We start from the raw sequence: 15,998 nt of genomic DNA, 5'->3' as shown, positions 1-15,998 counted from the left end.
GCTCATGATTCAAATTCTAGAGTAGGAACTAAATCTTCATTGTTGAGTGAACTTCAGAAGACTGCTTTTGGTACAGTAACTTCAATTTTGTGGCTCTGTTCTTGGTAAAATTACCATTGCTTTCACACAGGTATTGATTGTGTCTTGCTACTAGTATTCTTAACATTTGTGCATAGTGATATTGTACAACCCATTAACTCACATATTATAAGCCACGCAGATGACATTATAATATTCTTCTGTGGTAGATAATGTAAGGAGTTAGAATCTTTTGCTGCTAGTGGGGTAACAAACAGGATTAACAAAACACTTCATCAATTAGAGGTGCAAGGTGAATGTTGCTAAATCTCAATTACTGGCATTTCAAACAGGCAGGCATCACCACAATGTTAGAAGTAGTATACACTACTGGAGAACCATTAATACACCCTTTTAGAGGTTTCCAATTCACTCAAGATTTATTGTTGCAACAGCACATATAGAGTACACGAAATGATTACATTTACAGATCAATAGCACGAGCAGTTCTGAGGTACTAGGTTTTGATTGATTTCTTTATTAATCCATGTAACAATTTACATTGTGTGGATTTCGTCAGCAAAATCGTATACAATACAATATACCTACAATTATACACATAAAATTAGTATTTACACACATTTTTGAGGTATCTTAAATTAGTTTTATATCCTTGTGTAATTTGTAATTTTCTTATAGTACTGTACAATTTTTGATTACATATCAGAATTATTTCCTCATGTATTACAATGCAGGCTACTTTAATTACACTACATGTTTTAATTCAGATAGTCCGTTACTGCGTAATAACTTTTATTTAATAAAAAAAATTTTAGTTTTGTTTTGAACTGTCCGATTGTGTCAATATCTCTTATTTTTTGGGGTAATTTATTATATAATTTAACAGCATTGTACAACAAGCTCTGCTGAGTTTTAACTTTATTTTTCCTCTCTAGATGCAGATTGAATTGGTTTCTAGTTTCATAGCTGTGTACTAATGAATTTTTCATATAGCAGTCAATATTTTTTTTTACATACATAACACTTTGAAAAATGTATTCACAGGGGACAGTTAGGATTTCCAGCTTTTGGAAATGTTCAAGGCAGTGAGCCCTACTGCCACTCTTGGTTATTATACGAATTGCTCTTTTTTGTAATTTGAAAACTATTTGAATATTTTTACTGTTGACTCCCCAAAATATTATTCCATAGGTAATAACAGAGTGGATATAAGAAAAATATACAGATCTGACACATGTAGTATCACAAACTGCAGTCAGAATTCTCAGAGCATAGCATGCTGTAGCGATTCTGTTACTAAGTATTTTAATATGTTCTTCCCACTTTAACTGACTGTCAATATGCATACCAAGAAATTTTGTGTAGTCTACACATTCTATAGTTTCATTGTTTAACTTAAAGTTGTTAAAGTGTGGTTTTTTGCAGACATAGAAGTTAACAGCATTTTTTTTTTTAAGATTTAGTGTTAGTTTATTATTGGATGCCCACTCACGTACACTGTTTAGTGTTTGTTCGGCTTTTTCTTTTAGTGCATCTGGTGATTTGTCACTGATTAGAACATTTGAGTCATCTGCAAACAATATTGTTTGTCCATGCTTGATGCTCTGTGGGAAGTCGTTTATGTAAATGAGGAATAGTACTGGGCCAAGGACACTACCCTGTGGGACACCTATATTTACATAATTTGGGTCTGAAGTATACTTTACAATATAGTTTGAGCAACTTGAAATATGTGAGATTTCAGTTATCTGTCTTCTATTTTTTAGATATGACTGGAACCACTTTTTCACAAGTCCCCTAATTCCAAGTTCATCTAACTTATTTAACAATATGTTGTGGTCTACTGTATCAAACGCTTTAGTTAGATCAAGAAATATACCTGTTGTGTAGTTCCCTTTATCTAATGCTTCTAGAATGTGTTTTGTGAGGTGTGCTGTTGCTGATTCTGTGCTTTTCCCTGATCGAAATCCAAACTGGTCAACAGACAGTAAGTTGTATTTATTTAAATAATTGATTAGCCTATCTTTCATAATAGTTTCTAATATTTTTGCAAAGCATGATAGTAGAGAAATTGGCCTATAATTTTCAATTATTCCTGCATCACCTTTTTTGAAGAGAGGTAGTAATTTTGCATATTTTAAATAGTCTGGAAAGTAGCCCTGCTTGAAAGATTGATTTATAATATCAACTAAAAGTGGAAGTAGGCTCTTGATACAGTCCTTAATTATAAAAATGGGGACTTCATCCAGACCAGCTGAGTTTTTGTTTTTCAGTTTGCTGACTGCTTTATAGACTTCTTCCTGTGTTGTAGGGAATAACACCATTGAGTGTGATACACCATTATTTGGCTTTTTGACCTGAGGGGCTGTTAGAAAATTTTCCTGTAATTTTATTCCTATGCTACTAAAATAATCATTTATATAGTTTGCCAAATATATTGGGTCTTTTATTAAAGTCCCTTCCTCTTTGATTTTCAAGTTTGACAGATTCATTTTCCTGGTACCAGTTTCCTGCTTCACAATCTTCCATACTGCCTTATTTTTGTTTTCAGCAGAGTGCACTATTTTGGAGTTATGAGCTCTCTTTGCTGCAAACAATATTTTCCTATATGTTTTCCTATATCTTTTATAAAAGAGTGAGAAAGCAGGATTAGTTTGGCTGTGTTTAATGGAGCTCAGGTACTTTAGTGTTTCAGATGATTTTTTGATTCCTTTTGTGACCTACTTGCTTTTTCCTGCTGTTGGTAATGGACATAATACTTTAGGAAATGTTTCTTCAAAATTTAATTTAAACAATGTCATGAAATTTTTGAATTTTTCATTTGCATCTACCTCTGAGTATACTGAGTCCCATGTTTGTCCTGCTATCTGTTTGGCAAACTCATATCTATTTTTTTTAGAAAAAATTCGTCTGTAAATATGCATTTTCTTTGTTTCTTCTGGAGCCACTTTTATATTAATGATTTGAGCTGAGTGATCAGATAATCCTAGCTCTGCTACCACCACCTCACAGTTTTCTTTGCCTAAATCTGTTAATACCTGATCAACAGCTGTCTTTGAGTATTTTGTTATTCTGGTTGCACTGTTAACCATTGGAACTAAATTGAAACTTTGAGCAAGACTTTGTAATGAGTCCCATGTAGAATCAGGATTCAGTTTATCCACATTTAGGTCTCCACATATGAGAATGTGGTTCTTTGGAGTGGATATCTTGTCAAGAACATGATTAAGTTTGGAGAAAAAGATATTGAAGTCTCCACTAGGAGATCTGTATATACATAAGATAATCAAATTCCTACACCTGTATTGGTCCCTGATTTCAACTGCTGCCAGTTCAAAATGTTGCTCTTCACTGATTACACATAAATCGCTTCTGGTCTTATACTGATAATTTTGTTATACATAAATACAACACCCTCCACACTTCATAGAAGTCCTACAGTATGCACACGCTAAATTATAAGACTGCAAGACTAACTGATTAATATCAGCCTCATTGCACCAATGCTCAGTGAGACAAACAACTGAGCACTCTGTAGACTCCAGCTCCACTTCTAGCTGTTGGGTCTTATTTGCTAGGGAACATATATTTTGGTGAACAACTGTTAAGTAATTTTTTCCACCGCTATTTGCATTCCCACTTTTTTTCGTTTTAATGTCGTTCTGTTTTGGTTCAACTGCTTCCTTATTACGATTACACTCACGTTTTTTGTTTGCATATGTTATTCTTGGATAGTCACCCCCTGCAGACCGTATTAGTTTCCCTTATTTTTTATAATTTTACATAAATCCAAGAGCATTTTACTGAAAGACATTGCACCTAGTCTGTTTAGGTGCAGGCCATCCCTACCCAGACATTTGTCGTCGAGAAATTTATTTGGGTCAACAAACACAACACCAAGTTCGTCGCACTGTTCCCTAATGCCGGTGTTTATTTTGTTTGTATACGCGTTACTCACCGATCTTCTTTGTAGAATTCCGTTGATAACAATTCTGGAGCTTGTAAACAAACCTTTGGTTGATCGAATTACATTACGAATATCATTTATGATTTCTTCTTGTCTGCTGCTTCTAATAGAGTTTGTCCCTACGTGAATTATCACGCCTTTAAAATTTGTGTTGGAATCCTTGCTGAAACACCTGTGTTAGTACAGCGTATAACCTCCACAAGCAGCAATGCAGGCACTGATTCTGCTATCCAGTCAATTGTATGGACAGTGAATACTGTCCTGGTGTATGTTATGCCATATCTGCTTGACCTGTTGATGTAGTTCTGTAAGAGTTGTTGGCTGATGAGTTACATTAGTCATTTTTCATCCCATTATACTGCACACATGCACAATTGGAGACAAGTCCAGAGATTGTGCTGGTCAGGGAAGCTGCTACATGTCTTGCAGAGCACTTTGAGTTTCATGGGCTGTGTGCGGGCAAGCACTGTCCTGTTGCAACAAGACATCATCTTCCTGTTGGAAGAATGGAAAAAAAGGATGGGTCCAACAACATTCTACATTTATCAGGCACTAGTTCTAGTTATTGTCCCCTCCAGAAACACCAAAAGTGAATGAGAGTTGTAGCTTATTGCACCCCAGTCTGTAAGACACGGGATGGGGTCAGTGTTTCTTGGCCGTATGCACTCTATGAGACAACATTCACCAGGTCTGTGTTGTAAGTACAAATGACCATCACCTGCATGCTTTCTTCGCTGAAGACTACTGCTCGCCATTCTTCTTCCAAGTGATCTTCTGATGGCACTCTTTGAGCCGTGCATGTTAATGCTGTAGTGCGAGTGGAAGACGGGCTAGAGGTGTGCATGCCTGTAGTCCCAATGCTAATAACCAGTTTGCAATAGTTCGTGTTGACTCATCTGAATTCACAAGCCGTCTTTTTTGTGATGTGGTAGCTCTATGATCTGCCACTGCTGCCCTTACAATGTGATGATCCTGGCGGACATCTGTGCAGTGTTGACATACAGAACCTCACTTGCATGTTTGTAAATGTTCAACAATACCACTGATACCAGCATTGTTTCAACATTGTTGCAGCACGTTCAACTTGTGTGGCAGTTCTCCAAAAAGACTATTCCATCACTTTGAAGGCCACAGTTTGACCTCTTTCAAACTTGCTATTTTGGCTGTAGGAAGCATGAGTGCATCTCTGTGGCATGGTTGCCTGCTTGCTTCACACTTTTGCACCACACTGAGGCTTCTGTCCATTAGGGTAGATACAGATGGAGCTCTCATAGCTATGCCATAATGCTATCTATTGGCAGACGACACTGAAACCATTATCAGACCATCTGCTATTCCCCATATGGTGTATGCTATTATCACATCAAAATCAATGTTGTCTCTCCAAGTGTAGTAATTTTTTTTTCCAGCAACAGAAACTGGCAGCTGAAGGTTTCTGGATGTGTACATTGATGAGAATCTGCAAAGACAAACCATATTTATTTTGTATGTGGAAAAGTCAGTACTGGCTTATATCTCCATAGCCAGCACACAGAAATAGTTCCTAGCCAAAAATTAAAAGTAACATACTGTAAAACAACTTACTGCTTTCTTAACTATGCTATTTAATTATGGGGCCTTGCAGCTAATGTATACTTTAAAAAGTTTTTTATGAGTCAGCTAACTGCAGTTTTCAAGTACACTTGTCTGCGTGGTCATAACATCAGAACAAAATATAATCACTTTTGGAAAACAACCAAATTAAAAATGAAGGAGGAACAATTGTACTATGTAACATATTTCTTGAATGTAATTATTGTCGTATTATTATTTCTAACATGTGCAAAAGCCATCACTGTGCTGACTCCATACAAAGAAAATGTGATATTCTTAGATTTGGTGTAACAAACTACCAAACTATCTAAGAACATGCAAGGGGATTGATTTTTAGACAAAACTGAAAACTTTTCTGATAGAAAACTGTTTATATTTATTCAATGAATTTTAAGACACTGCTATCTGCTTTGATTTTTCTACAAGGTAACAGCAACAAACATGGCACCACCAACTTATTTTGCTTTATACTTTCTGTAGACCATTGGGTTGTTGGTAAAAACTTTGGTTTTAACTTACCTCCAACAGCACATAGCTAATTTTGAGTAGGTGATAATGATTTCTGCTTCAGCATCTTCAATGAGCGCGTGGAGCTCTGAATGTTTCCCACCACAAGTATGACAATTTACAACAGTGATACCAATATGTTCTAGGTGTACCCCTGTCCTGTGTTTGACCTGCTCTTTTGGAGGCTGTGCTCCTGTTGGTACTTTTCTGAGACCTTGTAACCTGTAAAATCTCCCCAGTCCACTCCATACTGTCTCCACTACCCATGTAACCATCTCATGTATGTAGTGGGCTCCTGATCTATTTAATGGATGTGTTTTGCATAACTGGTGGACCTTACATCCAACAATTTTAAGTGCAAACACAGTAAACATGAGGAGCTGCGAATCCAAATGATGGATACTGATACCCTTCTACCCTATGATGTATGTCAAGAAAGCTGCAGCTTGCACAGTGACGCAACAGTTTGAGCTTCTGATTCAGGACCTTCACTTGGTTCTGTACAAAAGTACTGTAATTGGACCTGTCAATAATGTCATTGCGTAGTTGCCCTCCAGAGCCAGGCTCGACTTTACAAAACTTTGCCTCTCGCATTATCGTACACATTTTATAATCTAGGCCTAGCGTGCAAGTTCCTAGATTGGTGTTTGATTTGTGACTTTTGTTTACACTATAAATTCGTGTAAATCTCTGCCTTAGCAGATGGCAATATATTTTAACAGTGCTTAGCGGTAGTCGCATTTACTGATTTGCTTTGTACCTTGTCCACAACACATGAGGTACCTTGGGTGATGTACACCCTGCACTCATATTTTTAAGTAAATTATGATTGAGCATATTTCAAGATCGGTATAGACATAAATACATGGAACAACATATACATTATAATATTAAATTTTCATAAGTTTCATTACTACTACAGTTCAAAAATATTCATGACTCTCTAATGAAAAATTCTGTCATCATTACATGCTATTGAAATTTTTTTTTTAAATATTTTTTTTAGCATTTTTCAACATGAAATTTTTAAAATATTCTTAAATGTACGTTCATTTTTTTTTCAAAATGCAATTGTTTAAAAATACTATTATTCCTTAACATCTACAAAATTGAATCGCACTAATCTTGTGTGCCTCATTGTCTTTAAATGTTACACTAAAATCTGAACATTTACTCACAAAAAAAATACACTATAAACTTAACCTATTATTCACATATGTAAAAGTTGCTCTACTGAGCAAACTTCTTTAAGTCTTTGTAAGTATTTTTCTTGTTTCCTTCGTAACTGCCTCCTTCTTTGACCACGGGATGGTGTAGTTTGCGTGACAGAAAGTATCGTGAGGTACCACTTCGATGTTATAGGTGTAGCCCTCGATAACCCCGGGTTTTTCCGAAAACACATTCTCATAATCTGTAAGTAGCTGAGTCAATTCGTTTTGTTGTGCTTCAGTCAAATGTTCTGACTCCCTAACTTTCATGGCTATCAGTTTCCTTTTTTCCTCTCTGTCTTCAGTAATAAACTCTTTATAACATGCTTGTCTTGTACTTAAGTCAGAATATACATTCATTACCTGTATTCCTTCGAATCTCGACTGAAAGTTCCGGCAATATTTACCGTGCACTTCCCGTGTCCTCAACAATGGCAAAATTACCCGTCTACCCTCATTCATAAGGCTTATTTCCCCGCGCAAGAGGTCGATTTTTGCGTCCCTCTGGCGTAAAAATTCCATCCCCAGGATGCAAGCAACACCTAATCCCTTAACTACTAGGAACGAGCTTTTCATTGCTTCATTTCCTACCGTAAACTCGACTCGCACCAGGTGCTTTGTGATATGAGATTGTGCACCTATTGCACCTGTTACACGACAATTCTTCACTGGCAATACTGGTATTCTATTATTTTGACTCAAGTACTTGTAAAAATTTGCACTCATGACATTGGTTGACGCACCGGTATCGACTATTATCTGTATTGGTGCTCCGTAAATATCTGCTTGCAATATAGCCTGCACAACACTTTTGTCGGTTCGGTTACATTTCTGCGGTATGTCTACAAGTTCCTTTTCTATTTTTATTCCCTCATTGTATCTCAGCATACAAAGTTTATGGCTGTCATCCGTGAATCTGCCCTCACTACACCATCCTGCAGCCAACAACGGAGAGCGTATTGTGGCTGTCTTTAGTTTAACGGATGAGCATTAGTGGGTTGACAGTTGTCTGTCACTTCCACTAACCTCACATTGTGGTTCTGGTTGTTGTTGTTGCTACTGCTGGGTTGGCCGCCCTGCCTCCCCGATGGCGTATTTTGATACTGTGTATGGCTCTGGTTTTGCGGTGGTCGGTTGTAACTTCCTGACATGTTCTGTGATGGACCAGGGTTGGCGTTCCATTGTGGTGTTGTGTTTTGTTGCCACTGTGGTGTCGGTTCATTCCTACCACGCCACTGGTTTCGGTTGTTCCGCCATTGCGGAGTGCCGTTACCATTATATCCATTACTCATGCGTCCATCATGATGTCTCTTTCGATTTAGACGATTGTAACCGTTGCTGTTATAACCATTGCCACTGTTTGTGCCTCGATTCTGTTGCCGGTGCTCTTCCCTATTCCCGTTACCATTTGGTACTAAGTTACTACCATTACTGTGGCTGCTATTGTAATTGGCTTTTTGTTGATTACAGCCTGCATGGTTCCACTCGTTTTCGGTTTTCATATCTTCGATCAATAAGTCAACAGAATCCACTATTTCCATGAATTGTTCTATATTGTATTCCAGCACATTGATGAAATATTTTTTAATTTCACTGGGCAACTTCATTTTTATTAATCTGATTATGTCACGATCGGACATTGGCTCGTCCAAGTTTTGTTTATATACTTTTCGAAATATTTGCGTAACATTCCCATCTTAGGATTGTACATTTCTGGACTGTACAACTCCTTTCGTAGTCTTTCTTGGACACTATCGGAACAGAATTTTTGCAAGAATGCACCTTCAAACTATTGCATCGTTAGACATTTGTCGGACACGTCGGTGGCCCACAGTGCCGCGTCATCTTGAATAAAGGAGACCACGAACTGTATTCCTTGTCTTTCCGTCCATGTCCTGGGAAACACATTCCTGAAGCTCTTAATAAATACAACAGGGTGGACATTTCGTTTTTCGCTATTGAAACGTTGGAATGTCCTGTGTTTTATTACATTGTCCTCTTTTTTGCACGTCTGATTGCTACATTCTGGGACATTCATCACTTCGTGATGTGCGCTGCACGGTATCGCATGTTGTTCGTGCTCATAATTCGCATTAGGTTGCGGTTGCGCACTCGCACCCTGCCTACCGTCAGCGTTATTACAGTAATCAGTACGCGGAGTCGGATTCATGATCTGTCCGCCACTGTTTACATTGCTTTCCAACGCAGACAGTCTCCGCGCGACCTCCTGTTGCCAATTTGGCAACTCCGCAGTCACACGGGACTTAATCTGTGTTAATTCGGCATGTAGTGCGGCAGCGCTAGTGTCAATATTTACACTCGCGGCCGCAGTCGCTTGTTCTACAGCTGTTTTTACGTCGCTTTCAATCTTTGCAGATATCTCGCGATCCTTTACTTCTAGCCATTCATTTAATTCTTTTTCTACTTTTTGAGCTTGCACTTCCAAATATGCGTCAATACTTTTCCGTGCATCTATCTCCACATTATCTACGCGGTTGGTTAAAGTCTGGACATTATCTTCAAACCTAGCCTGCGATATCTGTAATTTTTGCATTTCGCCGGCTAAGCTTTGCACAAGATCGGGTATTTCTTTGCACGTGTCCCGCATCTCGGCTTGTTCGCTTTGGATACTGTCGAGTTTTGCTTCACTGCGCTGCTCTTGCTCAATGAGCTTTTGCGTTAATTTTTTCTCCTGCTCACGCAGCATCTGAGCCAGTTTTTCGACTCTTTGTTTTTTTCCTCTGTTCTGACATTCTTTCCTTTTCCCTTTCTTTCTGTTCTCTTTGTTGCTCTTGCTCATAGAGCATCTGAGCCAGTTTCTGATCTCTTTCCCTATCTCTTTCTTCTAACCTGCGCAGAAATTCTGCAAATGGGTCTGCAATCGGTGAGCATACTGGTGCCCCGCTTAATCTAGCACTCAATTGGCCCCCCTGCCCAGGCAGTGGGAGTTGTTACTCTATTCCCAATCTGCTGTGGAGCGTCATTCACCGTCCACAGATCCTCGCCCCCGCTCCGGAAATTATGTTATCCGAGGCGGTGGCTTGGGATTCGTTTACGTATTGCAAATGACCCTCACTTTCCATATTAACAGAATTTTGTTCTTTTGGTACAGATGCTTTAGGTTGTCCTATCTTACCCATACTAAATTCACTTTAAGCCACTGACAAATCTTTAACACTGATACACACAAAATTAATTATCCCCTCCAAAAATAAACATATAAATAAACAAAACGAATAATTATCCCCTCCAAAAATAAACACATAAATACACAAAACACCAAAGGTATCTCATGTGCACATGGGTTCGATATTCCGCACAGAGCTACACACGATGCTTGCACAATAGGCCTTACCTTACTTATTTTTCTTTCTCGCAATCCTTTTTCTTTTCTACACTTTTTCCTCTCCAGATCTCCTCAGGGTGTGGTTTTGTTGTTGTACATGTAAAAGAATTCATACAAGCATTAATATTTTACAACAATTAGACACATACATAATTACATTCATTACAATAGAATCATATTAATCGGGCCCCAAAGTTGCGGCGCCAATCTCCCGTCCGTCGGCCGTCGTAATTTAATATATATATTATTATTGTTATTATTATTTTTTGATTGTTGCCGACTTACGTGGTGGGCCTTAATAAAAATGATATTTAAGTTGAACAATGTAATAAACTTTTCATATTACTTTCCTCGGCTAGTCAGTTCACTTTAAAGCAAGAAATCTTTAGTTATTAATTAAAATTGCAGCCCACACACGCGCGAGAGTATTTTTCTTACCTCCATTGACCATTGTATTGTAGTCGGAGTCCTGGCTCTGGGTCTCGGCTATGGTACTGAAAATAAGAATCTTAAAGCTAAGCATTACTGCAACTTCGTGCGGCTGTGGAGAAAAATTAATATTATGCTAATAGTGGGTGAGTTTTCCGCTGCCGCTAATTTTTCATAAGTTAATATCGCCACGTAATGGCGTCGTTGGCTGCATCAGCCGCTGCGATTGTTGAACTGTAAATTACTTGAATGCAGGTTAATTTGAGGAAGGCGGACATGAAATCGGGATCACCTCTTACAAATTAAAAGTGCACAATAATATTAAATCAGTATATTATATGCTTAACTCATACAAATATGCTTACATTTGCCAGTACTCGCAAGATGTCCACCTGTCACCATAAAGACAAGTGAAGAAGTAAGGTCGACTAAAAAATTAACAAAAGAGTGTAACTTGTCGTCTCTTTAGATCATTCTGTCATAAATTATTTCTTTGCAATCTAAACCTACACAGAGAAATTATTATTTTACGGCTACATGATAAAAATTTGGCACTGGGGACGCTATAAGTTGTAGCTTATCGCACCCCAGTCTGTAAGACATGTGATGGGGTCAGTGTTTCTTGGCCGTATGCACTCTATGAGACAACATTCACCAGGTCTGTGTTGTAAGTACAAATGACCATCACCTGCATGCTTTCTTTGCTGAAGACTACTGCTCGCCATTCTTCTTCCAAGTGATCTTCTGATGGCACTCTTTGAGCCGTGCATGTTAATGCTGTAGCGCGAGTGGAAGACGGGCTAGAGGTGTGCATGCTTGTAGTCCCAATGCTAATAACCAGTTTGCAATAGTTCGTGTTGACTCATCTGAATTCACAAGCCGTCTTTTTTGTGATGTGGTAGCTCTATGATCTGCCACTGCTGCCCTTACAATGTGATGATCCTGGCGGACATCTGTGCAGTGTTGACATACAGAACCTCACTTGCATGTTTGTAAATGTTCAACAATACCACTGATACCAGCATTGTTTCAACATTGTTGCAGCACGTTCAACTTGTGTGGCAGTTCTCCAAAAAGACTATTCCATCACTTTGAAGGCCACAGTTTGACCTCTTTCAAACTTGCTATTTTGGCTGTAGGAAGCATGAGTGCATCTCTGTGGCATGGTTGCCTGCTTGCTTCACACTTTTGCACCACACTGAGGCTTCTGTCCATTAGGGTAGATACAGATGGAGCTCTCATAGCTATGCCATAATGCTATCTATTGGCAGACGACACTGAAACCATTATCAGACCATCTGCTATTCCCCATATGGTGTATGCTATTATCACATCAAAATCAATGTTGTCTCTCCAAGTGTAGTAATTTTTTTTTCCAGCAACAGAAACTGGCAGCTGAAGGTTTCTGGATGTGTACATTGATGAGAATCTGCAAAGACAAACCATATTTATTTTGTATGTGGAAAAGTCAGTACTGGCTTATATCTCCATAGCCAGCACACAGAAATAGTTCCTAGCCAAAAATTAAAAGTAACATACTGTAAAACAACTTACTGCTTTCTTAACTATGCTATTTAATTATGGGGCCTTGCAGCTAATGTATACTTTAAAAAGTTTTTTATGAGTCAGCTAACTGCAGTTTTCAAGTACACTTGTCTGCGTGGTCATAACATCAGAACAAAATATAATCACTTTTGGAAAACAACCAAATTAAAAATGAAGGAGGAACAATTGTACTATGTAACATATTTCTTGAATGTAATTATTGTCGTATTATTATTTCTAACATGTGCAAAAGCCATCACTGTGCTGACTCCATACAAAGAAAATGTGATATTCTTAGATTTGGTGTAACAAACTACCAAACTATCTAAGAACATGCAAGGGGATTGATTTTTAGACAAAACTGAAAACTTTTCTGATAGAAAACTGTTTATATTTATTCAATGAATTTTAAGACACTGCTATCTGCTTTGATTTTTCTACAAGGTAACAGCAACAAACATGGCACCACCAACTTATTTTGCTTTATACTTTCTGTAGACCATTGGGTTGTTGGTAAAAACTTTGGTTTTAACTTACCTCCAACAGCACATAGCTAATTTTGAGTAGGTGATAATGATTTCTGCTTCAGCATCTTCAATGAGCGCGTGGAGCTCTGAATGTTTCCCACCACAAGTATGACAATTTACAACAGTGATACCAATATGTTCTAGGTGTACCCCTGTCCTGTGTTTGACCTGCTCTTTTGGAGGCTGTGCTCCTGTTGGTACTTTTCTGAGACCTTGTAACCTGTAAAATCTCCCCAGTCCACTCCATACTGTCTCCACTACCCATGTAACCATCTCATGTATGTAGTGGGCTCCTGATCTATTTAATGGATGTGTTTTGCATAACTGGTGGACCTTACATCCAACAATTTTAAGTGCAAACACAGTAAACATGAGGAGCTGCGAATCCAAATGATGGATACTGATACCCTTCTACCCTATGATGTATGTCAAGAAAGCTGCAGCTTGCACAGTGACGCAACAGTTTGAGCTTCTGATTCAGGACCTTCACTTGGTTCTGTACAAAAGTACTGTAATTGGACCTGTCAATAATGACGCAGGTGGTGAGCTTCACTTTCATCTTTCAAGCAAAACTGGTTGTCTTTACTTCAGATAGCTGCTGGAAACCAAAGAAAATTTTTTGTGATCTGAAACAGTGCACATCATTGGTACTGACAAGAGCCACTACCTGCAGTTGGTTGCACCCTATGCTGTTCATGGCATCTGGTAAGACCCACTCCACATCTGGGATGCACACACAGTGCAAACTGCATTTCTTCTCATCCTTGGCAGCCATCTCCCTAGAAGGCTCCATCACATGCCTAATAACATAACATTAGAGCCTCCAACCACCGATAATCCTACTCTATATGGGTACATGTACCTTGCAAGCAGAGAGGCATCATCTGGAACAGGGAAAATGTTTGCAGCTAGTTCAAATCATTATCAGTGACAGGTAGCATTTGAAACGTATTTGTCGTATGAACCAGAGAGGCTTTTTGGGTGTTTCAATGACCATCATGATTTATGTATTTTAAATATTTTTAGTTTTAGAAGTACAAATTGTTCCAGATACTGGTGACGCACAGTAATAAGATATTTTGTGTGCAATCCATATTTCACTAATATTCTGTGAGTAAAGTGAAATAAAGATTAATGAAACTCTGTATTCTGATTATAGTGTAACAAGACTTTCCACAATGACCAAAGCTTCAGACAGCTCAGCGGCCGGATCAGATGTCTATGCAGAATTTATTACTGCTGGGAAGAAACTGGCATCACCACCTCCTGGTGAGGAGCTGGTCATTAGTGGTATATCTGGACACTTTCCAAAAAGTGTTGGACTCTATGAGCTCCAGGATAATCTTAAGAACTTACCTGATCTGATGACTGATTATGGACGTGACCGGCAAGGAGGTCGGTAACATTTTGTTTCACTGAAATATCTGATTATTTATCCAATATTGCTACTAGCATTTTTGTGTTGCATGCATAATTATGTTGTATGAGTATTCTTTTAGAACTAAACCTGTACTAACATGTGTTTTGTATCACATTACTCAAAGGCATAGCAGTTGATTCTGTCTACTTTTTTAAGTTTTGTAGGTATTGCATTTTCCTCTGTTGTGGATTTCTGGATGTTCTACATTTCAAGTGCCAAGGTTGTTTATAATGTTTCCAGTTCTCTCTCTTTTTTTTTCACCTTCATTGAAATGTAAGTCATGTGATTAGCGAACTGCTGTAAAAGAGGTATTCATGAAGTAATCTTCAACTGGCTATTAAAAAAGGGGGAAAAAAAAAAACAGATACATTTTTATGTACAATCTGTACTTATATGTTGACATTACTTCTCCTTAGAGTCACCACCCAAATTCAAACATTTGACATCGTCTTCTTTATTCCTTCATTAAAGAATTCTACCACCAAGTGCCTCAGTCAGTTGCTGACGGCATCCTAGCACTCATAGTTGGTCATGAAACACTGAGTAGCCAGTCAGGCCTTCATCTTGGAGAAGAGAGGAGGATCACTTGGTGCCAAGTCAGACTACAGAGAGAATCCTGAAAAATTCCCCATTCAAAAAATGTGAGTTTTGTTTTTCTTCTATTTGTGATATAGGTCACGCATCATCATAAAAGTGAATGATACCTTTGGTATTCATCTGTGCCTTTTGGATTTTTTTAACACTCTTAAAAAATCTGTAATGTCGCAGTATTCTCATGTCTTACTCTCACAAAATCTGTTGTCAAAATTGTTTTCTGATCTCAAAGAAGCTTTAACCATCGTTTTGTAGTTTGGTTGAATTTTTTGGACTCGTTTGGAAAATAAGTGTCCACCCACTGCTTGGACTGTTACCTAGTCTCACGAGTTCACATGCTACACCTATCTCTCATGCCCAGGCATGATTCTGTTCAGTAATTCCTCTCTCTCTTCATGGTAGTGCTGAAGGAATGTTAAGGCTAAACCGGTTCTTTCAGTTTTTGGACATCTTTTACCTGTAGACGTTTTGGCACTACCACACTTAAAACTTTTTGTAATATATCGTCCCTATGACATGGTGAAGGAGGGTTGACCTTGAAATCTGAGGCATGTCTTCAGAATGTTCAGAAATTTTGAACCAACATCTCATAAATACAATTTCGTCATCGTGTTGCACAAGTGGTGACTTTTGAGTTTTTGTAAGTTATCAATTAAAGCTTTCAAGTACTCTTCCTGAGATTTAACCACTGTTACCATTTCTGCCCTGTCAGTTGTGACCAACTGTTTGAAGGTAATACTGTCTGGCATTTCGTCATCATATTTGTGAAACCATTCAATAACAGTTTCCTTACCAGGGTATTTATTACACAAACTTATCATGC

The 15,998-nt window shown here is 38.2% G+C and overlaps 1 protein-coding gene across 2 annotated transcripts in view; it reads left to right on the top strand.

Moving 5' to 3' along the window:
* LOC126418869 (fatty acid synthase-like) overlaps positions 1-15,998 on the top strand; it is a 431,809-nt gene that overhangs the window by 23,940 nt on the left and 391,871 nt on the right. For both annotated transcript variants that reach the window (XM_050085866.1, XM_050085867.1), the window contains exon 2: positions 14,321-14,556. In XM_050085866.1, coding sequence (XP_049941823.1) covers positions 14,340-14,556 — 217 coding nt within the window. In that variant the 5' untranslated portion in view covers positions 14,321-14,339. The remainder of the gene's footprint in view (positions 1-14,320; positions 14,557-15,998) is intronic.

The sequence above is a fragment of the Schistocerca serialis genome, chromosome 9 (assembly GCF_023864345.2).
Source record: "Schistocerca serialis cubense isolate TAMUIC-IGC-003099 chromosome 9, iqSchSeri2.2, whole genome shotgun sequence".
Lineage (NCBI taxonomy): Eukaryota > Metazoa > Arthropoda > Insecta > Orthoptera > Acrididae > Schistocerca > Schistocerca serialis.
Note: the sequence above shows the minus strand (reverse complement) of the source record. Positions and strands in the feature narration are given on the sequence as shown.